This window comes from Gymnoscopelus braueri, assembly GCF_963280865.1.
Source record: "Gymnoscopelus braueri genome assembly, chromosome: 5".
NCBI classification, from domain to species: domain Eukaryota; kingdom Metazoa; phylum Chordata; class Actinopteri; order Myctophiformes; family Myctophidae; genus Gymnoscopelus; species Gymnoscopelus braueri.
Genome location: NC_137606.1, coordinates 52,936,610 through 52,962,628, shown reverse-complemented (window position 1 = coordinate 52,962,628; position 26,019 = coordinate 52,936,610). Strand labels below are relative to the sequence as shown.

At 40.5% G+C, this 26,019-nt stretch overlaps 1 protein-coding gene across 1 annotated transcript; it reads right to left on the bottom strand.

The window, feature by feature from the left end:
* Positions 1-7,783: 7,783 nt before the first annotated feature.
* LOC308086085 (myosin heavy chain, fast skeletal muscle-like) lies at positions 7,784-24,591 on the bottom strand (the record flags this gene model as incomplete). The annotated part of the gene is made up of 39 exons (XM_080429455.1): positions 7,784-7,837; positions 7,943-8,071; positions 8,682-8,777; positions 8,879-8,983; positions 9,075-9,245; positions 9,371-9,496; positions 9,573-9,776; positions 9,891-10,199; positions 10,676-10,800; positions 10,951-11,116; positions 11,202-11,385; positions 11,566-11,762; positions 11,858-11,976; positions 12,139-12,265; positions 12,394-12,783; positions 12,871-12,961; positions 13,096-13,241; positions 13,896-14,072; positions 14,328-14,570; positions 14,754-15,009; positions 15,792-15,928; positions 16,015-16,138; positions 16,224-16,341; positions 16,569-16,656; positions 18,286-18,350; positions 18,504-18,807; positions 18,954-19,124; positions 19,218-19,367; positions 20,795-20,913; positions 21,509-21,647; positions 22,624-22,727; positions 22,812-22,910; positions 23,047-23,110; positions 23,200-23,292; positions 23,423-23,534; positions 23,629-23,656; positions 23,747-23,903; positions 24,152-24,295; positions 24,385-24,591. 39 exons carry the CDS (start codon positions 24,589-24,591, stop codon positions 7,817-7,819), a joined length of 5,805 nt encoding a protein of 1,934 aa, XP_080285581.1. The 3' UTR covers positions 7,784-7,816.
* Positions 24,592-26,019: the final 1,428 nt, after the last annotated feature.

The window sequence follows — 26,019 nt, the reverse complement described above, 5'->3', positions numbered from 1 at the left end:
TGTGTGTGTGTGTGTGTGTGTGTGTGTGTGTGTGTGTGTGTGTGTGTGTGTGTGTGTGTGTGTGTGTGTGTGTGTGTGTGTGTGTGTGTGTGTGTGTGTGTGTGTTCTGACTTTGTAACTGGCTGTTTTCCTATTGTGACTCATGCAGTGTTTATGTCCTTTGTACAAGGTATTCTTGTTTTTATAACATCTCAACCTAAACTGAGTTTCTACAATATTAACATCTAAATGCACACACACACCCATAGTAACTGGAAACGTTAATGTAGATGATGTGACCAGTGCTTGGAAAACTCTTTCTAATTACAGCTTGGTAGCAATGTAAACAGCTTGTGTTTATTTGCAAGCCTCGTCATGTCCATATGTGGGTTTTGGCTCATTGACTTTGCAACAATGACAGAATAAACTAGAAAAAGTGCTCCTCGGAGCACAGGTCTCCGCCAGGTCAGGTAGGTTATTGTGGCCTCCTGGTGGCGCTATAATAGGCCAATGTGAAAAGGGTGGCATTTCTTCCTCGGCCTAGTGGGAATGTGCGTGCATTCATGATTTGAGGCATTTTGTTGCAAAAATGTGTTTTGCTAAAGTAGACCTGCTGGTGGCACCATAACAGGGCAATGTGAAAAGGGTGGCATTTCTTCCGCGGCCTAGTGGGAATGTGCGTGCAAATTTTCACGGAAATCGCAAGCTGCTTTCATGATTTGAGACATTTTGTTCAAAACTGACCAATCCTGCACATTTTGGAAGCCAACCTTAGCCAATCAGGATGGAATATGAAATATCGGACAGATGCGTCTTGATCACATGACTATAGAGATACTGTGTACCGATTTGCGTGATGTTTGGATAAAATCTGAAGGATTAATATCCAAAAATGTTATTGACATAAGTCGGCCTCCTGGTGGCGCTGTAAAAAGCAGATGTGAAAAATGCAGTGCAGCTATTTTTCCTTGGCCTCTAGGGAGTATGCGTGCAAAGTTTCACGCAGATCGGTGCAGTTATAGTTAAAAATGCAAATTGGCCTGTTATAGCGCCACCATGAGGCTGATTTGAAAAGTTTTAAGTGGCATTTCTTCCTCAGCCTAGTGGGAATGTGCTTGTGCAATTTTATGGAAATGGCAAGCTGCGTTCATGATTTGAGGCAGTTTGTTCAAAACTAACCAATCCTGCAAACTTTGGAAGCCAACCTTAGCCAATGAGGATGGAATATGGGAAATTGAACAGATCCGGGTTGATCACATGACTATAGAGATACTGTGTACCGATTTGCATGACGTTTAATTAAAAGCTATAGGAGTAATGGGAAAAAATGTGTTTTGCACACATCGGCCTCCAGGTGGCGCTATAACAGGCCCATGTGAAAAATGTGGGGCAGAGGTTCTGAATTGGCATCCAGGGAGTGTGTGTGCACAGTTTTGCAGCGACCGGGCCAACGGTGCCAGAGATTAGCTGCTAACACACAGACAGGACGGACGGACACACGGACGGACACACACACGGACGGACGGACAGGGGGCAAAACATACTCTCTCGCCATGCCTTTCGGCCTGGCGGAGACAATAATGATAGTAGACATGACAAAAAGTAGATTCAAATTTTATTAAGAATAGCAGATTCAATCAATCACATCTGTGTAGTTACACTGTGTATGACATGTAATGAAATATTCGAAATATTAGACCTTAATTGTCAAATGTTTAAGCATGTTCTAATCATGTAGGTCTACTTTACTTGACTTTGGAGTCAATTTGGAGGCTCAGTTCTGTGTCGCTCAAGAGGACTACAAGCGAAATCCCGCCCAGTGCGGTCTAAGCACAGCCCTTCTGTCCTATTGGTTGGCGGTTAAACCCCACCCTTTTGCCTCGTCTGAAGTCCCGCCCTGCTTCCTGGCTGCTTTGCCTACAAATGCTTTGCCTGTGTCGCGCGTCTCTCTGGCCTTACCCCCCCCCCCCTCCCCTACGGCAAGTCAGCCTTATCAAAACCATGTGACTTCCATAGGAAATGAATTGAAAAGGCCTCACGCCTCACATAAGGCATAAGGCTTCTCATGAGTCAGAGGAACATGTATGTACTGTATATGAAGCAGGTTAGTCTCATTGACATGAGCCATTAATTACCCCTGCTCTGATAATGGGTTAACACATAACTTGCGCTCACATGCGGTACAATCAGTTCTAGGCTACTGTATGTAATATGACAGTAGTTGTCACATTTATTAATTTCAAGGATCCGTTTGAAATGCCCCAAAGTAACCCTGAGGGTCCCTGGACCCCACTTTGAGAACCACTGTAATATGACAATAAAATTGAGACATTAAGTTCCAGTGATCTGCAAGTCTTCATCATGTACAGTATAATGTTTTCAATGTAGTCTATGTTTGTAAGCAAATGTAGTTTTGAAATCCATAGCACATAAAAACCTGCAGTTTGAGAGTGGTAGAAATGTGATAAAACAAACATCTTATGGATTGCAGCTTTAGCCTGTATGTAGCCTGTTGACTTGTTCCCTCTTGACAATAGTTCAGTTTCCGAGGAGCTTTTCATGCGTGAGATAAACATGTTTGAATCAAGTGCAATTTAATCTCATCGGTGCGTCCAGGAGAAGTGAGGGCTAGTGAAGAGCTAGTGAAATTGTGAGCTAGCGTGTGTGTGTGTGTGTGTGTGTGTGTGTGTGTGTGTGTGTGTGTGTGTGTGTGTGTGTGTGTGTGTGTGTGTGTGTGTGTGTGTGTGTGACCTGAACAGAGAACATGAGTGAGACAAGGAAGGAGGAGGAGTCCTTTTAAAGGCTCAACTGCTGCAACTGATCTGATTGGAGCAGGACCAATGAGGTGATTGAGTTGATAGGTGATGAATGTAAGGAATGACAGCTTGCTCAGTCTCTCAGTTTAACTCTCGTATTAAAACTTCCATTTGACATTGCAATAGGATCCATTTAACCATAAAACTATTTAAAATCTATTAATAAGCTACATCAAGGAACTGTAAATGATACTTACAACATTCAACCCATACTTGGCATGATATGAACGTCGTGAACTTGCTTCGTGGTATGTATTTGCCAGTGGCTATTACATTTTATCACTGCCGACTGCATAAAAATTATCTGTATAACTGGGAGGCTGGCAGGGTGCTGAGTTTCTTCACTTGGTGTCAGTGTGTCTTGTCAAATACATTATTTGGAATAGTTTAATTTTCAGTGGTGGAAAGTACGTTAAGTACATTTTGCTGCTAATCGCCTACTTATACATACTTATGTAGGCATGTCTGACATGTCTGGCAGGGATAAAGGTTTGGCCCTGGCCCCATAATGTCAGCCAATAAAAAAGTGTCTCAAATAATGTTATTTTAATCCCTTTTACTTACATCACATTTCATTCCAGCATTACATTTAAAGAATTATTCATGAATTCCTTGTAATTCATGAATTAAGTAACTTTTCTTAACTAATGATGAATTACAAGGAATTCATGATGAATGAATGCTTAATTAATGCTTACTTAATGTATCAAGTAATCATGAATTAAGCGTTAATTACGGGTACCTTATGAGCAAGTGTTACCAATGTTGGTATCTGCTTGATTTGATAGGCAAGCTGTGACAATCTTGGACTGTATCAGCTGTGTGAGAGAGGCTGAGTGTGCAATACATTACATAGTCTGTTAATAAATCATTTGATGCTGAAATGTAATGCTGAAATCATGAATTCCTTGTAATTCATCATAATTAACAGCATTAGTTAATCATTAGTTAAGCAAAGTTACTTAAAACATGATTTAAGCGTTAATTTAGCGTTAATTAAGCAATAATTAAGCATTCATTCATCATGAATTCCATGTAGTTCAACATTAATTAACATCATTAGTTAATCATTAGTTAAGCAAAGATACTTAATACATGAATTACAAGGAATTCATGCTTAATTCATGCTTAATATTCATGCTTAAAGGAGGAGTTCACCCAAAAAATGACTTATTTTCTATCAATTGCACACCCTATGAAGCCTTGAATCCATGGATTCTTTTTAGTTTTTGTCGCATTCTTAAGCTAATAATTTGATTCCCGTCTCCTACCGGCTAATGTATCCGGTAGGAGACACAAAGTAGATTATTTGTGTCTCCTACCGGAAATACACACGGTCATCAAATTATTGTCTTAGGAATGCCACAAAAACAAAAATAAATCCATGAAATCAAGGCTTCACGGGGTGTGTAATTGATAGAAAATAAGTCATTTTTGGGGTGAACTCCTCCTTTAAATAATGTATTGAGTAATCATAAATGTAGCGTTAATTAGCAAGTGTTACCCTAAAATTGCCTAAACACAAATTTACTGGCTTATCTATAGTCAGGCATAACCTCTGTATTACCTGTGCTGTTAATAATTGTGTTAATAAAGTATAGTATATCAAAAAGGGCTGTGAGCAGAATTAGCTGGGTCCCTGAAAAGGTCCAGCGAATGAGCCCTCCCCAAATCTGCTTTACTCATAATAGGTTCATAGGTTCGGTATAATAGTACACCCCCCATCCAGTTATTACACTGGCCCAGGGTGCAGTCCGAAGAAAGAGAAAAAGAGAAAAAAACATAGAACAAGACAAAGAAGACTAGACTAGACAACAAGAACACAGTCACACTGTTAGTCAGTCACAACAGGAGGGAGTAGAGGTTAAAACACATGTTTTATTTTATTTTTTTATGAAAAAATAAAATAAAATGATAATATAAAATTGTAAAAGCGTGATTTGGTCTCGAGGGAAAAAAGGAGGGGACCTAGAATACTTATATATAGCATACATAACATAAGGGTTTTAAAAAAATGTATCCACAATTGTTGTCCTAGCCTTATCCTGGTCACACCACACCATTTGTTATATGTTGAGACCACTAGATGGTGATATTTACCCACTGTTGTAATCTAACTAATAGTGTAGTAGTCCTAAAGCGTTCCAACAGCACCTTTGGAAGTAGTAGAGTATGTTTTAGGCCTACCCCCCGTCCATGTGTCCATCCGTCCGTCCATGTGTGTGTGTGTGTGTGTGTGTGTGTGTGTGTGTGTGTGTTTGTGTGTGTGTGTGTGTGTGTGTGTGCGTGTGCGTGTGCGTGTGCGTGTGCGCGTGTACGTGTGCGTGTGTGTGTCATTCTGTCTGTGTACAGCTAATCTCTGGTGCCGTTGGCTTGATCTCAGCGAAACTGTGCACACACACTCCCTGGATGCCAGAGCAGAACCTCTGCCCCACATTTTTATAGCGCCACCAGGAGGCCGATTTGTGCAGATTTTTCATATTCCATCCTGATTGGCAAAAATGTGCTTCCAAAGTTTGCAGGAGTACTGCATTTTGAACAAAATGCCTCAAATCCTGAACACAGCGTGCAATTTCCATGAAATCTTGCGCGCACATTCCCACTAGTGACTAGGCTAAGGAGGAAATGCTCGATTTTTCAAATCAGCCTTATGGTGGGTTTATAACAGGCCGATTCGTGTTTTTACCTATAACTGCACCGATCTGTGTAAAACTTTGTATGCACACTCTCTAGAGGCCAAGGAAAAACCTTTGCCCTGCATTTTTCACATTTGCCTTTTATAGCGCCACCGCTGACTTATGTAAAACATTTTTTTTTATATTAAGCCTTCAGATTTTATCCAAATTTCACTTAAGTGATCAAGACGGATCTGTTTGATTTTTTATATTCCATCCTGATTGACATCTAAAGTTTGCAGGAGTGGCCCGTTTTGAACAAAATGCCGCAAATCATGAACGCAGCGTCCGATTGCGGTGAAACTTTGCACGCACATTCCCACTACGTTGAGGAACAAATGCCACCCTTTTAACATTGCTCTATTATAGCGCCACCAGGAGGCCAATTTTTGCAACACTTTTCTTTTCTATATTACTCCTACAAATTTTGTCCAAACATCATGCAAATCAGTTCACATTATTTCTATAGTCAAGTATCAAGATGGTTCAGTCATTTTTTTTCATATTTCATCCTGATTGGCGAATTCCGAACATTCCGAAACACCTTGAAATTACGAAATTCTGGTAAATATAAGTTTGAATTGAAATAAATAAAGTGGGATATCTTTTTTCTTCTTCAGATCTTTAGTTAAAGATGGACAATAACTGTGCTATGTTGACACTAATGGTCTACATAGTCAAATTATACATATAGTCTAGATATTGGTAAATTGTCTGATTTTGAAAGCATTGAGTTAAAGAATGTGCATATTCTTAGGGATTGCATTACTAAGAATGGTGTCAATTAATCATTACTAATCACCAGCCTGCAACAAGCTTCACAGGTTCAGCTTGTTAACATAAAATAACAATAATAAATAATGATTCCATGCTGGTAGTTTTCACTATGGTTTGTTGAAATAGGCTACTGTTGTGTCTCTCAGCCCAAATATAATAGCTAGCCCAGCTTGGATTATTAACCACATGGGATTTCCTGCTATGAAAATGCATCCCTGGATAAAATGTTAATCAAGTTAAAGGTTTTAATATGTGATTGCTATTTTAAGATGACAGCTATTCATTGATGCTCATCGATACCTATAAAGCAGTGGTTCTCAACCTTTTCTACATCAGGGCCCACTTGAAAAGCTCGAAACCATTTCAGAGTTTATTTTAATGGAACTCCCTCAAGGACCCCTGGGGGTCCCCGGACCCCACTTTGAGAACCAATGCTGTAGGGCTGTCCCCTCAGAGTCAAATCAATTAATCGGTTAATCGATTTGGTCTTAGTTGACAAAGGCTTTGCTAGTTTTCTTATGCTTTTCCCCCCCATGCATATCTATTGTAAACTCTATATAACCCTTTCATTCTGCATTCTCCAAAATGTGCAATACCTACAGTAGTAGCAGAAAGCATCATAATGCAGGCTATAGCTAAAGTAGTAGACATTGTGAAATTACATTTGGAATGTTCAGTTCTCAACCTCAATATCCTGAAAAGTTTGTATGCAGAAAACATCATACTACAGTATGCAAGCATATTCCTATGACTATTAGACAACTAACAATTCCAGTCAAGGACAGCCCTACTATGTTCAAACATATTCCTGTCAGTATTATTAAATTATAAAAATTCTGTACCATAGAATATAGTTGAGAATATAATTATATTTGTGTTCTTTGTTCATAGTTCTACTGATATTTAGGTTCTGAAAATGTTGATATTGTGTTATTTTCATCTTAATATATGAGAATACTGTAACTCAGCCTCCTGGTGTCCCTAAAAATATTTTTCTGGCCTTCTGTCTAATAAATGCTAATGACAAATAAATCATGCTGTGCTGCTATTTTAAGTTATTTAAAGTCCCTGTAAGGGTGTGGTCACACCAAACTTTAATTCTGCCTATGCAGGCGGACTCTGCCAATGCTAAATAGATTTCCGCTAAAAAGCGCTCCGTCCCCATTGAAAAGCATTGCAGAATACGGCGCATAGGCAGAATTAAAGTTTGGTGTGACCGCACCCTAAAGTAGTAATAATATGTATGTGAGTTTGTCACACCACAGAATAATGCGGAAGCCAAATTTGATTTGGTAAAAAAATTAAGAAAAAGCAAGTGTCTAAGGAGCACCATTTAATGAGCATGCTAACGAGGTCTTGGCACTTGAAAACCATACACGTTACACGTTATTTATCTTTGCAATGAGTTAAAGTGGACATGTGAGTTGGAACCAGAATATTCTGACAAACCTGACAATAAAAAGTGATTGACGAAGTAATGAATACAAGAAATAAAAAAAATATTTTGTTGCCACCTTTATTGAATACATCATATTTTATGACTTTTTACGGTGACTTGAATTGAAGAACTTATTCAGCAGCTTCTTTTCCCTGTAAAAATAGGAATATCATTTTAGATATTCAATATGAATCTTTAGTTAAATCTTAGTTAAAGATAGTCAACATAATGAACCTTCATATTGCACATGTATTTACCTTGGAGTCGCGAGTTTTAGCTCTCATCTTGTTGACCTGGGATTCAGCGATGTCAGCACGCTCTTCAGCCTCCTCCAGCTCATGCTGAACCTTTCTGCACTTGGACAGGTGAGTGTTGGCTGCTTCCTCCTACAATATGATAGAGGTGGTTGAAAGGAAAGAGCATCTTGCAATTATAGTCCAAACAAGACAATTTCAGGAAATTGTAAAGTGTGGTTGTGGCTAATGCAGTAGCCCATGTGGCATGTTCATGAGTTCCTTATGGGACCAAATGGATGAGCCTTGACACGTTCTAATTGGAACAGCGCGGTCATGGCTGTGTTCTTGTCCTTGCACGCCAAGCGAAAAATCCAAACTTAGAGGAAACAAAATCTATTGCTTTCTGTAGTCCATTTTGGAAATTCTTACTATTTTGCCTGAAACACACTGCCTGCGTCTGCAGCACGTGTGCATTGTGGTGGAACGGCTTGCCTTTCTTTTCAGCACCCGTGTTACATTAATAGGACAGAGGCTCCACAGCTTCCCCATGGTGCGGAAGCCATATATAGAAGCACAGCAATCTAGAGATTCCATGTGCCGCTCGTGGAAAGCAGCGAGATGGACACTGAAACATACTCTGCTCTGCTGTTGGTCAGTTTTACATAACTGATTCCTATTATTCCTTAGTTACAGTATGACAACGGTACTATAACCATGGCAGCCACAAGTGAAAATTCATCAATATGTATATTTGTCTTACCGCTTCCTCAGCCTGCCTCTTGTAGCCCTTCACCTTCATCTGCAGTTTGTCTACCAGATCCTGAAGCCTGGAAAGATTCTTCTTGTCCTCTTCAGTCTACAGTCAGAGTTAATTCATAACGTTAATTGTATTTTCATGCAATCTATTAATTTAGTCAGAGGCATGATGGTCATTGAAGTGAACATGATATACAGTACCTGGTATGTCAGCTCCTTCACTCTCCTCTCGTATTTGCGGACACCTTTAATAGCATCTGCTCCACCTCTCTGTGCACCTTCAATCTCTGCCTCCAGCTCACGCACCTTCACAGTTGAATTATACATTATGAGGTTATTTCATGTTATTTCATCATCAATGATAATAACCTGTGTTGATGTAAACTATACATCTTACCCTAGACTCCAGTTTCTGGAGCTGCTTCTTGCCTCCCTTCATAGCCAGGTTCTCAGCCTCATCTAGACGGTGCTGCAGGTCCTTGACTGAGACCTCCAGGTTCTTCTTCATCCTCTCCAGGTGAGAACTAGTATCCTGTTCCTTCTTAAGCTCCTCGGCCATCATAGCAGCCTGGAAAGGCATTTTTGTATATATAAAATATACTTTACTGTCCAGCAAGGAAGGTTGTTCTTGGTCTCCATGCCGCTGCATCACACAACAAACTTGTCCAAGAATGTCACAACGTAATAACTTACATCAGTGATGGCTTTCTTGGCCTTCTCCTCAGCATTCCTTGCTTCTTGAACGCTGTCGTCGACTTCACCTTGGACCTGGATCAGGTCAGACTCGAGCTTCTTCTTGGTGTTCAAAAGGCTTGTGTTCTAAAAGAAGATTCAGTTTAGGTATGCATGACTTGAATGTAAAATATTTTATGTTGAGAGCTTCTCGTTGACTTACCTGAGAGTGCAACAGTCCGGCACGCTCACTAGCATCTACCAGTTCTTGCTCAGCCACTTTGCGGCCTCTCTCTGTCTGTTCCAGAGCCACTCTCAGCTCCTCAATCTCAGCAACCATGAGGCCATTCCTACGCTCCACCATGGCAGCTTGTTCCTTCACATCTTCTTGAGCTCTGATGGCATCATCAAGGTGCAGTTGGGCATCCTAAAATATATCACATTTGAAGTGGTGAAGAGAAACATCAGAATGTGGTAATACTTTTCAAAGCAGCTCCACTGTTTGAATATGTGTCTGTCTACTAACTACTATGTTTTGCACCTTAAACTGTCCCTGGACGTTCCTCAGCTGCTTCTGGGCCTCAGCAGCCTGCCGGTTGGCGTGACTCAGCTGAACCTCCATCTCATTCAGGTCTCCCTCCATCTTCTTCTTGATCCTCAGGGCATCGTTTCTGCTCCTGACCTCAGAGTCCAGAGTGCTCTGCATGGAGTCAGTCACCCTCTGGCTGTTCCTCTTGATCTGCTCCATCTCCTCATCCTTCTCGGCCAGCTTCCTGTCGACCTCACCCTTGATCTGGTTGAGCTCCAGCTGGACACGAAGAATCTTGGACTCCTCATGCTCCAGAGTACCCTAAAATGTAACACAGGATCAAAATGATCATATACTGCTACACTGTTTGAATATAAAGCTTATTGAAAGAAATCAAAAATAATTGTAGCGAGAAGTGCATGCCCTGAACTGGAATCCAATCCTGATTGCCAACTCACCAGTTTGGCACGCAACAGGCAACAGGCAGCTCTAAGAGAGCTAGCTCGCTCAGAGGAGCGAGTTACGGCCGGGCCACTTCTGTGGGGTCGCAACACCCCCATTCAAGTGAAACGCTTAACGTTCCATGTACCTCACACGGGGAGAGGCATCCCACTACTGACACCAATGTAGCGAATAGTGCAACGATCTGAGCTGGGATCGAACCCGGATAGCCAACTCACCAGTCCGCAACAGGCAACACTAAGAGAGCTCGATTGCTCAGAGGAGCAAGTATGTCCAGGCCACTTCTGTGGGGTTGCTAAACTATAGACAATTGCATTCTTCATCTACATTTTTACCTCAGCTTCCTCCAGGGCTGTCTGGATCTCTGACTTCTCTGTCTCCACCTGTTTCTTGGACTTCTCCAGCTCATGGATGTTCTTTCCAGTCTCACCAATCTGTTCAGTCAGGTCTGAGATCTCCTCTGCAGTGGATTGAAAATAATGAATGAATTTTAAAAGCAAAGTGATGACCTTTTGACCCGACTTTTGGCTCAGATGAAATATGCAAAAAACACATTGAAGCAAAAAAAAAAAAAACTGTTGTTAAAAGAATGATGTAGAGAAAGACTCACGTTGCAGGTTCTTGTTCTCACGCTTCATGGTCTCCAGTTGGTCCAGAGACTCCTCATAGGAGTTCTTCATCTTAAACAACTCAGTGCTGAGAGAGCGAGCCTCTTTCTGAGCTCCTTCCAGTTCTGCCTGACCCTCTTCATACTTCTGCTTCCATTCAGCCAAGACCTGCACAGCATTTGTAATGAAATGTGTTATTTACCCCACTTTAAGGAGAAATTATTATGTTTTAAACTAATGAATGTCAAAGCACCTTATCAAAGTTCCTCTGTTTCTTGTCAAGGTTGGCAGCCAAGCCATTGGCCCTTTCCACATCAATCATGAGGTCTTCCACTTCGCCCTGGAGTCTCTGTTTGGTCTTCTCCAGAGAGGCACACTTGGAATTCACAGCTTCGATTTGCTCCTCAGCTTCCTGAAGACGCTGGGCTAGCTTCTTCCTGTTAATCGGTTTTGAATGGAATCAAATTAATGTGGGCAATATTTTGTACAGAGAGTGGTACCTGTTAGTGTAAAACATTGATCAATTACTTTGTATAGTAAGTGGTACCTGATAGCTTTAAACACTTTGATCACTTATAAAGAGTAGTAACTGTTAGTGTAAAACACTGATCACTTACTTGGCGTCCTCCAGCTCCTCAGTGCGTTGGACAGCATCAGTCTCATACTTGCTCCTCCACTGACACACCTCAGCGTTGGCCTTGGACATTCCACGCTGCAGCTCCGCCTTGGCTTCCTGCTCCTCCTCAAACTGCTCCCTCAGAAGGTCACAGTCATGGCGAGCTGATTGCACAGCATGAGCAAGGGCATTCTTTGCCTGTCAAAAGAAAATTGCCAAAATAATGTCATCTGAATGAAACTATGCCTATTTGTAAAAAAATGTGAAAAGGTTAAAGAAAAACTATTCCTTACCTTAACCTCCTCTTCAACGACTCTCTTCAACTCCTCAATCTGCTGGGTGAAGGCCTGCTTGCCTCTGGTGAGTTGTGACACGAGAGCTTCTTTTTCCTCCAGTTGACGACCAAACTCACCTAATTAGAAATTGTAATATTTGTTTCAAATATTTCAAAGATCAACAACAAGTCCCGGGATAACTGCTGATCAAAGCAAAGCATTATCTCTAATTATGGTCGATTTGCTTTAGTACCATCGACAAACCATGCATACATGTAGACTTTAAGATGAATATTTACCGTTCTCTGTCAACAGTCTTGCTCTCTGAGCTCCAACATCATTGATCTGGCGAATGTTCTCATCACTCTTGGCCTTGATTTCACTAAGTTGGTCCTCAAGGGTGCGGCACATCTTTTCAAGATTTCCCTGGATATGGACATTGGACATATTCAATGATTGGACAAACCTCATGTATTACCATTTTTTTCCCCTGATTGGTTCATTCAACAAGTATTATCTCAATAATGATATTATCCACAGGCATTCCATCATACCTTTGCCTTAGCAACAGCCTCCATGTTGCTGGAGAGGTCATCGATCTCCATCTTGAATTCACTCTTCTCCTTCTCCAGTTTCTGCTTGACTCTCTGGAGGTTGTCGATCTGTTCACCCAGTTCAGCCACGCTGTCAGCCTGTTTCTTACGGAGAGCAGAGGCGGTGGCTTCATGCTGCAGGGTGGACTCTTCAAGGTCACGACGCAGCTTCTGGAACTCAGCCTCGCGCTTCTTGTTCATCTCGATCTGAGCAGCGGTGGCTCCACCAGCCTCCTCCAGCCTCTCACTGATCTCCTCAAGTTCCCTGGAGAGATCAGCTCTCTGCTTCTCAACCTTGGCACGAGCGGCACGCTCCGCCTCGATCTCTTCTTCCAGTTCTTCAATACGAGCCTTTCAAATTAATGATGTTAGATCAACATCTGAAAGTAATAATTCACTCTAACTCATTATTAATGATTTTACAGAACATAAAAATACCTGGAGTTCTTTGATCTTCTTCTGCAGCTGAGACCCCAAAGATTGTTCATCCTCAATCTTACTCAGAAGCTGGCTTACTTCAAAGTCCTTCCTTTGGAATACAGCACATCATATTTTTGTGTCATTCTGCAGGTGGTTTCTCTCCATGACATTTCACATTGTTATTATTATTAATATGAATAATTATTATTATTATTAATTATTCATATTGTTTGTGCACATTACTTCTTTATCTTCTCGTCAGACTGTTGCTTGTCATTCTCCAGGTCCATGATGGATTCCTGGGCCAGTTTCAGATCACCCTCCAGCTTTCTCTTGGTTCTCTCAAGGTCCATGCGGAGCTTCTTCTCTTGCTCCAGGGAACCCTCCAGCTGCACAATAATTCAAAACAAAAATGAATAATTCAGTGAAACAAAGAACAAACTAGAAAAAGTGCTCCTCGGAGCACAGGTCTCCGTAAGGTCAGGTACATTATTGTGGCCTCCTGGTGGCGCTATAATAGGCCATTGTGAAAAGGGTGCCATTTCTTCTTAGGGCTTTCACGGCAATCGGACAGTGCATTCATGATTTGAGGCATTTTGTTCCCAAAACGTGTTATGCTAAATTAGACCTGCTGGTGGCGCTATAACACGCCAATGTGAAAAGGGTGGCATTTCTTCCTCGGCCTAATGGGAATGTGCGTGTGAAATTTCACGAAAATGGCAAGCTGCGTTCATGATTTGAGGCATTTTGTTCAAAACGGACCAATCCTGCAAACTTTGGAAGCCAACTTTAGCCAATGAGGATGGAATCTGGAAAATCGGACAGATCTGTGTTGATCACATGACTACAGAGATACTGTGTACCGATTTGCATGACGTTTGGATAAAATCTGTAGGAGTACTATAAAAAAATGGGTTTTGCACAAATCGGCCTCCTGGTGGCCACCCACACACGGACGGACACACGGACAGACACAGACCTTTCGGCCTGGCGAAGACATACATAATGTGTTCCAAACACCCAATTCACTTTGAAAAACTCACGTCGTCAACTTGCTGCTCCAGCTTGGTTTTGGCCTTGGTCAGAGTGTTGACTTTGTCTTCCTCTGCCTGCAGGTCATCCAGTGTCTGTTGATGTGCCTCTTGGAGGGCCTTCTTCTCCTTGGTCAGCTTAGCAAGTCCCTCATCCTGAGAGGCCATCTCCTCTGTCAGGTTCTTCACCTGATATAAGCAGAACATAATTTTTCGTCATGGAATGGATCAGTGGTTCTCAAAGTGGATTCCAGGGACTCTCAGGGTTCCTTTAGGGGGGGTCTAAATTGACCCTTACAAGTCTGTAATTCTGACAGAATAAATGTTAAAGTTCGAAAACCAGTGGAATGGATCATTAGTGTACTATAAATGGATAAGATTGTTAGAGTGTATAATCTTGAATCTAGAGTGTATAATCTTGAATCTAGAGTGTATAATATATACCTTGTTTTCAGTGGCGTGTTTCTCCTTCTCCACTTTGGCCAAGGTGAGCTCCAGGTCATCAATGTCCTTCTTGAGCTCAGAGCATTCATCCTCCAGCTTCCTCTTCTTGGCGGTCAGTTCAGCATTGATCTCCTCCTCATCCTCCAGTCTCTCAGTCGTCTCTTTGAGCTTTGCCTCCAACTGAATCTTACTTTTAATAAGACCCTCACATCTCTCCTCGGCATCGTTCAGACTATCTTCTCCCTTGTGGTCAATGAAGAAAAAAACACAAGGGAGGAAACATGTCAGCGTTAGTTCTGTTCTGGTCGAGATATACTTTTGCAGTTGCCTGTTGGGGGGTACAGACTCTAGGGAGCATAGTGTGAAAAAGCACAGCTTTGTGATCTGAGGGAGGGAATAGGACCATGTCCAGTGTAGCCTACTTACTGATGCTGATGCCTGTAGGAGGTTATTTCTCTCCTGTATCAGAGACACCATCTTCTCTTCCAGAGTCTTCTTCGTGGCCAGGGCAGAAGCCAGGTCAGTCTTCTGCTTCTCGTAGTTCTCCTTCATGTTGGCCAGCTCCTTCTCAGTCTCAGCGCTTTGCAGGAGAGGCTTGATCTTGTAGTACAGCTTCATCCATGGCCAGTGTTTCACATTGCAGAATGCGCGCACGTTGAACTGGATGGTGAAAATGGCGTCTCTGAGGGAACACAGTTGCAGTGTATCATGAGTCATGACTGATTTGATTAGATTTTGGTCACAATATAACTTAAATCCAGGATATACACATAAAAGCGTAATGTGGTCCTGCAACATAAATACAAATCAATAGTCGAATAAAATTACATAGCACCAATAAATTACTCAGCACGTCACATGAACTCACAAAATACGAAACCACTGAAAACAACCTAAAATCTCTAACAAAGCCTGTGACTTTTTCCGTAACAGTATTTTCACACTCATTTATAGGAGAGTTTAGAATGAGACTGCCTGACACACAGAGGCAGCTCATTCCAAAGACAAATACCTGTGAATATAAAATAACTCTTGCCACAAACTTTGTTTCTTGGTATCTCATATAAACCTTGGTTCTCCCTAGTTTCATACTGATGTACAATAAACTTAGCATTACTTTTTCTGGATTGTGGACCCCGAGGTGCAGATCGAGGGTTTCCTTGCAGGTTGTTAAATACCTGCTGCTTTTAGTGTGTCATTATAGTTGTTGTTATTGTTGTCGTTTTTATTAAAGTTGGTAATATAGTTGTTGTCCTCCCCCTGACAAGGTAAAGGCAGATGGACACCCACCCTAGAGCCTGGTCCTGCTCAAGGTTTCTTCCCCCGATTAAGGGGAGTTTTTCCTTGCCACCTAAAGCTTTTATTATAGTGATTTGACACTATGACAAAATTATGTTGAACAGTAAAGAAAAAGTTTACTTACAAATGATACTAAATATTGAATAAATTATGTTTTCAAAGTACCTTCTTGCCATCATCTTCACAAACTCTGTTCTCATGATGTAAGCTCGTGCAAGAGCCTGAGTCAATGTGACCAGAGCAAACAGCTTTTCATCTCGCATCTCCTCCAGCGTACCCAGCAGACCAGCTTTGAAGAACACCTGAACACAATGTTACAAACACTGTAACTAATTGTAAAATCAACTTTTAGTCCTCTCTTGATAAACCAGGTTCACAGTGTGTTTACCTTGGTGTGTCCAAACTTGTACTCCTCAACAGGAACGTCAATGGACCCAAGCAGCTTCTCAGAGGCTTTCTTGTTGTCCATGAACGCGCCATCGGGACATGCGCTGGCATTCAGTACTTTGTACCTATTTTGCAGAAGTTCATGGTCATTTTGCGTGCCTCCAGTTAATAGGTGTGGAACTAAGAGCTGCTGGAAAAAGGAATGAATACCTCTGCTTGAAGTCAGCATATGGGATTCTGCTGGGGAAGCCCTTTCTACAGATTCTGATGCCCTCCAGCACACCGTTACACCTCAGCTGGTGGATAACCAGGAAGTTCTCCATCAGGCCTGTAAAGATGTTGCTTCATTATTGTTATTGGGACAGAATAGTTACACACTGGCCAAAGTTGCATTATATGACCACCTCACTCGTTGGGAATCATATATATATAATAATCATAATTATAATTATAAATATATAAATAAATATATATATATATATATATATATATATATATATATATATATATATATATATATATATATATATATATATATACATATTCTGTGTATACCTGGAGTCTTGGACTCGTTGGGAATCAGGCAGCGCACAAAGTGAGGATGAGTGCTCCTCAAGTTGGTCATCAGCACCTGCAAGTTCGCCTATTGAGACATAGAAGAGCCAATTAGGCTTATTATTAATAAAAAGTGATACAATATTGTACTTTTTCCACCACTTCAATTATTTGAACTCTTTAGATACTAGTTACTGTGCAGATTCAGATTTTTCTAAAACATACATTAACCACTTAATATTGCCTGCCATGTCCGTCTTTTAAAATACACCCGTTTACCGCCAAAGACGGACATGTCTATATATATATATATATATATATATATATATATATATATATATATATATATATAAAAGATTTACTGCTGCATTCACTCCCTGGTTAACTTCTATCTATCTATACATTTGGAAAATCTCCCAGCTTCCGATGCCACACTGACGCCACACTGATTTCATTGTTTCGGGATAAACACAACAACAACATATCACATGTCACCACAACACTAGCCACAACGTGCGCGATGAATTTACGGGTGGCGTAGGCTACTTTTCATTGCTCACTACACATTTGCCTCCTCGGAGCATAATTAATTCAACTCACCACATTACCGACCACACCGGACGGGGAAACACTTTAGCACCGTTTACCGTGAGCACACCCGAGCGCCAACGGCCACACCCGAGGCAAAACGAAGCGGCGGCCATTGAAATCTCTCCATCTGCACAACAACAACAGACGCGAGCCCTTCGCTTGGTAATGTCTCTATCCCACCCATAGAAACCACTGGGTTCTGGGGGCTTGATCCCACCACACTCACGCTAATATGTCCATCATTTTCGTGCCATGCACATCCCAAACAATACATTATTACCCGCGCCAGCGTCTAAACGCAGCATCTAACACTATGACTCGCCACTCAGTCAGGATTGCCAGGTTGGGAAAAAAACAAGCAACCAGGTCAGCGTTGCCAGATTGTGCGCCAGAAACAAGCAAGCAGGTTCATGAAAAAACTAAAGCCAGAGGGAGCAAGACGGTGGATCTATATGAATAATATACACATCAATATGGGGTCTGAAGGGGTCCGTGATGTTTCGCGCGGCTCCCAAGACTCCCAGGGGGTCCGCGGACCCCCATATAAAATATATATATATATATATATATATTTTGTTTCATTTTTATCCCACGATTTTGTAACCCCAAAATAAGCGAGGCCTCTCTAGAGCCACGTGAAATCCTGTATCTCGGCTCCTGTGTACCTTTTTTTTTTACTATGTATTTTTTGGTGAAACATTCTATTTTCAACTGGCTGTAGTTATGGAACGGATCACCGCGATCGGATTTTTCCCCTCCACTATTCTACGAGACTCCTGTGTGTGTAATGAGGGGATCACCGTGAGGACGGTGATCACGGAAAATATTTTGTGACTACTTAAAAAATGGTTAAAAAATGGTTAAAAAAGGTTTAAAAATCTTTAAAAATGCTGGCACTGGCTGGGAATGTTTTAAAAAACCTCTGGCAGGGAATGTGTTAAGCCCTGTATTAAACTTAAGACATTCAAAGATAGCTGATCTACAAGCTCACAACATGTGATACAGAAATTGTTTAATTCCAACATGAAAAGACGTGCCTATTTCTTACATGGATATAATGTTGATAATAATAATGCTTCATTCTTACAGGAATATAATATTGATAATAATGAATACATATTCTTACCCTGAAAGCACTAGACACAGTCTGCATGGAACCACCCTTCTTCTTGGCTCCCTTTGCTCCACTCACTGAGGAGAACCGGGCAGAACAGGTTTTGGTGACAGGTTTCGGTGACAGAGTTTTGGGGAATTATAGGAGGATTAATATAATAATAAACATACCTTCAGGCTCAGGTGGGGGATAGAACACATTATATTATATTATTATATTAATAAACATACCTTCAGGCTCAGGTGGGGGATAGAACACAGCCAGCAGCTTCACTGAAGACTTCTGGTACAGCTGCACCACAGAGTCGTTCAACGGGTCTTTGTTCTTCTCTAGCCAGCCTGTGATGCTGTAGTCCACCGTTCCAGCGTAGTGAATCAGGGAGAAGTGGGCCTCACCCTTGCCTTTGGCAGGCTTGGGCTTCTCAAAGGCTTTACACTTTCCAAGATGTGTGCCATGCAACTTGTCGTTGAAAGTTTTGTCTGAAGCCTTTGGGAACATGCACTCCTCTTCAAGGATGGAGAAGATGCCCAAGGGCTTTTTAAAGGAGACAAAAGAGACAATGACAAAAACAAATTATATGCTAAAGTACAAACTAATAGTATACCTTCTCTCAATGCAGACAGCCAAGTCCATGATAATACATAATAACATAATTATATAATATAATAATAATTGTATACCTTCTCAATGAGCTCAATGCAGACAGCCAGGTCCATGCCGAAGTCAATGAGATCCCAAGGGATTCCTTCCTTCTTGTATTCCTCTTGCTCCAGAACAAACATGGTGTGGTTGAAAAACTGTTGCAGTTTCTCATTGGTGAAGTTGATGCACAGCTGCTCCAGGGTGTTGAACTGTGGGTGGAAATACCATTAGCCTGCAGTCTCTTAAAGTCTTTGTGACAAAAAATAATGAGTATATCCCACTTAAAACAAGTTCATGCTTACATCAAAGATTTCAAAACCAGCGATGTCCAGCACACCAATGTAGTAGTTTCTCGGCTGCTTGGTGTCCAGCATCTCGTTGATCCTAATGACCATCCACAAGAACTCCTTCTCATAGAGGGACTTGGCCAAGGCACCGACTGAGTTCATTACCTAAGGAAATAGGAACGTTATTAGTAGGGGTTTGAATTATTCAATTTAGAATTTAGAATTTAAGCATTTAGCAGATACTCTTAATCCAGAGCAATTTACAGTAAGCAAGGAAAACACTAAGTAATACATCAAATGCAAAGCAATATTAATCTAGTATCATAGGTAAACCAATAACCTATCATCAGTCTAAACAGTATAATCAACAACTTTACATTGAAAAATGTACATTGAAACTATGCACACTATAGGATGCCAGGTCTACAAATGAACCTGGCATCTGTCTACATAACATGCTCTAAATTCCATTTTTGCCTTTGCATAAGCCTGCAAGGTCTTCAAGGCTAGGGCAAGTGTACAGTCTTCAGATTACGGCGGAAGATTGGGAGTGAGTCTGCAGTTTTAACTGCAATGGGGAGTTTGTTCCACAGTTTGGAAGCCAGAAGGGAGAAGAGTCTGTCCTGGGTGTTTATGGGAAGGTTCTGACAGCTTCCCTGTGTTAGCTGATCTGAGTGAGCGGGTTGGATACACAATGTGTAGTGTTCTTTTGTTTTCTTTCTTTTTTTTACAGGTATAACACTACTGTTAAAATAAAATGTCAGAGACCTGTGCATGGAACTGCACATGTTTCTGCAGAGTGATTTTTTTTTGTATGCTATTCATATATTAAATAAATAAATAGAAATTAGAAACTATAAAAAGTGCTTCTCGGAGCACAGGTCTCCGCCAGGTCAAGTAGGTTATTGTGGGCCAGCAAAAATGTGTTTTGCAAAAATCGGCCTCCTGGTAGCGCTATAATAGGGCAATGTCAAAAGGGTGGCATTTCTTCCTCAGCCTAGTGGGAATGTGCGTGCAAAATTTCACGGAAATGCTTTCATTATTTGAGGCATTTTGTTCAAAACGGAGCCCTTTGGAAGCCAATCTTAGCCAATCAGGATGGAATATGTAAAATCTGAAAGATCAGTTTTGTTTAATGACCATAAAGATACTGTGTACCGATTTGCGTGTTGTTTGGAAAAAATCTGTAGGATTAATATAAAAAAATGTGTTTCGCAAAAATTGACCTCCTGGTGGCGCTATAACAAGCCGATCTGAAAGATTTGGGGCGGAGGTGCTGCTTTGGCATCCAAGGAGTGTGCGTGCACAGTTTCGCTGCGAGCAGCCCAAAGGTGCCGGAGATTAGCTACTCACAGACAGACAGACGGACGGACGGACACACACACATGCACGGACGAACGGACAGGGTGTAAAACACAGTCTCTGCCACGCCTTCGGCCTGGCGGAGACAATAATGTTGGACGATCATTTTAATTACAGAAGATGATTTAAGACAGTCTGGACTCAACTCAAAAAGATATTAGAGTTCTTATGGTATGCTGTGTTGAGAATATAAGGTGAGTATGAAATCAGAACATGTGTAACTTACTCACCTGTGGCACTGTTTGTCCCTTAGTGACATACTCGTTTCCGACTTTCACTCTGGGGTAGCAATACGCCTTAAGCATCTCTGCCGAGTTTATACCCAACAGGTAGCCAATCTTGTCAGCCTCTGAAATGTTCATACAATTTGCAATTCACAATTTAGGCATTTAGCAGATGCTCTTAATCCAGAGAGTGATTTACAGTAAGCAAGGTAAACACAAGGTAATACGTCAAATGCATAGAGATAGTAATCTAGGATCATAGGTAAACCAAATAACCATCAGTCTAACCAGTATTCTTTGAAAAATTCATAATGGAAATGTACAGTAATTTAGAATATATATTAATAATATATAATATATAATAATATATAATATAATATATAATATTCATTTAGAATATAAGTAAATACAACACTTGTGACAAAGTATGCATTATTTTCATTCCTTAGTTGAAGATGCAGCTCACCCTCCGTGATAATAATAATAATAATAATAATAATAATAATAATAATAATAATAATAATAATAATAATGATAATAACTAGAGAAAGTGCTCCTCGGAGCACAGGTCTCCGCCAGGTCAGGTAGGCCTCCTATTACAGGCCCATGTGAAAAATTTGGGGCAAAGGTTCTGAATTGGCATCCAGGGAGTGTGGGTGCACAGTTTCGCTGCGATCAAGCATTTCGGCCTGGGGGAGACAGTAATAAAGATCAGCTCACCCTCCGTGCCATCAGGTTCTGCCTGTTCCTCACGCTGCTTCTGTTTGAACTTCAAGACCCCATGATGCATCACTGCACCGGTGAACTTGTAGATGTACTGTTTCTGCTCAGCGTCGAAGCCCAGGATGTCAATAGCCTCCTGATGTCAATAAGCAGAGATGTATTCAAAAGATTGAGGTTAAGCATTAGATTAACAAACATCCTTTAGAACTGTGTTCAACTCAGCAGTTAACAAACCAACATACAGTATAAGTGTATATACATGGTATCTGCACATTTCTAAAGTGACAATTTAAGGACTTTTAAGACCTTTTAAAGGTTTCATGACATTCAGTTTTACAACATTAAAAGTCTTTATCGTGGACCTTCAAACATGTATTAAAATGTTTGAACTGAAAAATCCACTCCAGTGATCCATGGCAGGTTTTTTTCTCTCTGATTTCCAAAGCCTTTTCAACTGCAATGAAAAAATTAATCTTTGTCTGCAGGTGTCACTGTTGAGTGATTTTGCCTGTCAATCATCGCCTCTGCTGGGAGGGGAGGGGCGGGGAGGAGAGGGGGCGGGATTAAGGGACTATGACGTCAAAGTCAAGGGGCCAATCCCAGCACATTTTTTTACCTAATTATTCAGAAAACCTCAGACCACAGAAAATCCACTGAATGTTCAAAGGTTTTTTGGGTGTAATTGAGGTCATAAAACCCCCCAAAAGACAAAATGAAAATGAAAATAAATGTCATCAGAGCTTTAATACCTATACAAACAGATCATTAAGACCCTTACTGCGTCAACAAACTATACCAAAAAAAACATTGGCCAAATTGTCAAATATTATCAAAGAAAGAGGAAAACATGTAGATCGGCTACTTTCACAATATTTATCTGTGGAACCGAGTTAAACTAAATGTAATGCCTCAACTCCTACAATTCCAAGTGCTTGTCAGGGTGTGTGTGTGTGTGTGTGGGGGGGGGGGGGTCCCAATTTCAAATAGGATTATTTTGGGCGGTCACGGCCTGAAAACTTTTAGAGCAACTGCTTTAGAAAATACATTTTGCAGAGCTACTGACTGCAGTGCACAGTGAGTATTAGAAAGTATGTTAAAATATGTTCACTAACATCAGTAGCGTCCAGCTCCTCCTTGTCGTTAATGCTGGCCACAGTGATCACACCCATGCTGATCAACGGGAAGTCGTAGGGGTTGGAGGTGATCAGACACATTTCTTAAATAAAAGAGAAAATTGTGAACTTTTTTATTCATTAATTTATGTACTCACTGCATTATCAGTAATTCCACTTACACTTACCAATGATCTCAGGTTTGTGGTTGGTCATCATCTGGAAAAAGATGTGGTAACCTCTCTCTGCAGCAAGCTGGTAGGTCACTCTAGACTTCTCCAGCAGATCTATATGGGTTGTGCATAACTCATAATAATAATAATAATAATAATAATAATAATAATAATAATAATAATAATAATAATAATAATAATAATAATCTTCATGGGTTGTACATAACTCAATATGTAACTGCATACTTACATGTCTCAATATCAGCACTGGCCAGTTTACCCGTTAGGTTGAAATGGATTCTGATGAATTTACCCTGTTGATGATATAACACAATTTGTTGCATCCCTCTACATTGTGGAATTATTGCAGGTTTTCTCATAAAATGTCATTATTTATACTTACAAAGCGAGATGAGTTGTCATTCCTAATAGTCTTGGCATTACCATAGGCCTCCAGCAAGGGATTGGCTGCAATAATCTGATCCTCCAGTGACCCCTAGAATGTTTTAGACATCGCCATATTTAAAATTTAGTCAGACTTATTTGAAATTGAATTGCTATATTGAATATAAATGCTTCATGTTCAAAAAAAGTGTTTTGTTAATGTTAAAAACCTGTACATATACCTTGATTTTACCACTATCGGCTGCACATTTTTCTCCACTAGAAGTAGCTGCTGTTGCAAAGTACTGGATGACACGCTTGGTGTTCACAGTCTTTCCAGCACCGGATTCTCCACTGGTTATAAATGCATACATACATTCAGAGAAATGCAGTCGGTGAATTTGTGTACAATGTTCTTTTTTTAATGCCTAGTAGATGGGAAACTTACGTGATCAGGACAGACTGGTTCTCTTTATCTGTAAAATGTAAAGCAAGCTTTTAGTCACGGATACAGCACGAAACCATAATAGTTATGTATTCTTTACATTTTCCTGACTAGTACGTACCCATCAGCATGAACTGATAAGCGTTGTCAGAGACAGAGAAGATGTGGGGTGGAGCCTCAATACGCTTCTTGCCTCTGTAGGCATTTACAACGTCCTGGTCGTACACTGGGAGCCACTTGTAGGGGTTCACAGTTGCACAAAACAAGCCAGAGTAGGTCTGAAGGGGAGAAGAGAGAGAACATTAACATCATACAACATAACACTGAGCATGCCACATCTGGGACAACGGATCACGAGTTGCAAGTGGCATCAACTAATGAGCAAGTTAACTTCAGAACCATGAGTTTGTTTGAATTTGTTATTCCATGGTTTTCACTTGATGATATAACTTGTACTCTGTATTTTTCTTTCTTTACTATCGACACGTGCAATACTGTACTGTTCTCAGCATGTAGAAAACCTTACATAGATCATCCATGCTGCATAACGCTCTTTGAGGTTATACAGGACAGTGGCTTCAGTGAGGTGGGTCATCATGGCCATGTCCTCAATTTTGTCATACTTGGGAGGGTTCATAGGGGTGACATCAGCCTCCTTTACAGTTCTTTCCTAAAAATAAAAACACAACTTTGTAATGTCTTGCAATTACAGTTGTACTGTGTCACTATTTTATTTTAGATTCACCTCTACCTACGTACCTCCTTGTTGTCGAGCAATTCCACGGTGACTTTGGCACCGTCCTTCTTTAGTATTTTACACTTGAGATACAGCTCCTTAGGATCAGCACAATATGCTGCAGATTTGGCATCAAAGGGCATAGCTTGAGACTCCATTCTCTCCTTTTCTGGCTTACGGAGGTAAATGGCGGCCTTGCCATACTGCTCCATCTCTGCGTCCGTACTCATGGTGGCGGCTTTCTGTAGACAGACAAATAGATGGTGTTGATGCCTTTGCTGACTTGAGATCTGAGCAGATAAATGACTCTGTAGGACTATTCTTATAAGCTGTATCTTATTGTAGGTTTAATAGAAAACTTATGAACACTCACTTTTTCCCTCTACCCAGTAGCAGTGGAACCTTTCACAAGTGCAACTTGTGTGGAAAAAGCGTGGAGAAAAAAACAACACATCATTTTGAGGACACAAATATGACTTGAATGATACACTTTAATACACTATTTATATATATATATCCATTAAAGAACATTATTTAAATCCCTATGAAGATTATTATTATTATTATTAATTACTTATTGCACCCACTACTCAGTAAGAGAGAGAGAGAGAGAGAGAGAGAGAGAGAGAGAGAGAGAGAGAGAGAGAGAGAGAGAGAGAGAGAGAGAGAGAGAGAGAGAGAGAGAGAGAGAGAGAGAGAGAGAGAGAGAGAGAGAGAGAGAGAGAGAGAGGTTGGTTGAGTAAAAAACGTATACCCAAGTCAAATTAATATAATAATGACTCCAATAGATGTATGATTCTCATGGACACCTCAACACATAACAGGGGCTATATACCAGTCAGCCTCTTTGCCTGAAGTGTTTCTCAGATAATTAAACAAGCAAAACATACATTTTATAAAAATGGGTAAAAAAAAACAGGCGTATTGTATTGTAGCCAAATAATTTGAAAATGTTAATTATATTAGTAAAGAAAACATCTTCATGAATATACTTGAGTACTAAAAGTGAAAAGTATGTTGCATCGCAAGTACAATTCGTTCAAAAAGTGACCTCTGGTTACATTATGTTTGTAAAAGACAACTGAAGACATTTACATGTAACAGCTAACTTTTTATACATTTATGTATTGTGTATTTATATTTAAATGGCTATGAATAGCTAACAGGACTAATACATTTAAATAGCTATGAATATCTAACATCTCTAATGCATTTATATGTCTAGTATAAATAGCTAACATATCTAATAACTTAATCTGACTATGATGGAGAGATGTCGTCTCACTCACCAACAAATGGAACTCTGCACTCCCGCTCCATGTCAACCATCTCAGCCTGCTTATATATTGGTGCTTATTGCATGCTTTGCATAAAGTAACAGCAGGACTTGCCTTAAAAGGTCCCTTAATTCCACTTGACATTGCGATAGTATCGGTTTAGGTTAAAGCTATTTAAAATCTATAAATATGCCACATCAAGGAACGGTCAATGTCACTTCCAACATTCACCCCATACTTGGTATTTGAGGTGAATGGGGTGAAATTGCTTCTTGGTTAATAACTATTTTCCGGTGACTATTAAATCTAATCACTGTTGACTGCATTGAAATAATCTGTATAATGGGTGGGTGTCTCCACTTTGTTCAGTCAAATAAATGA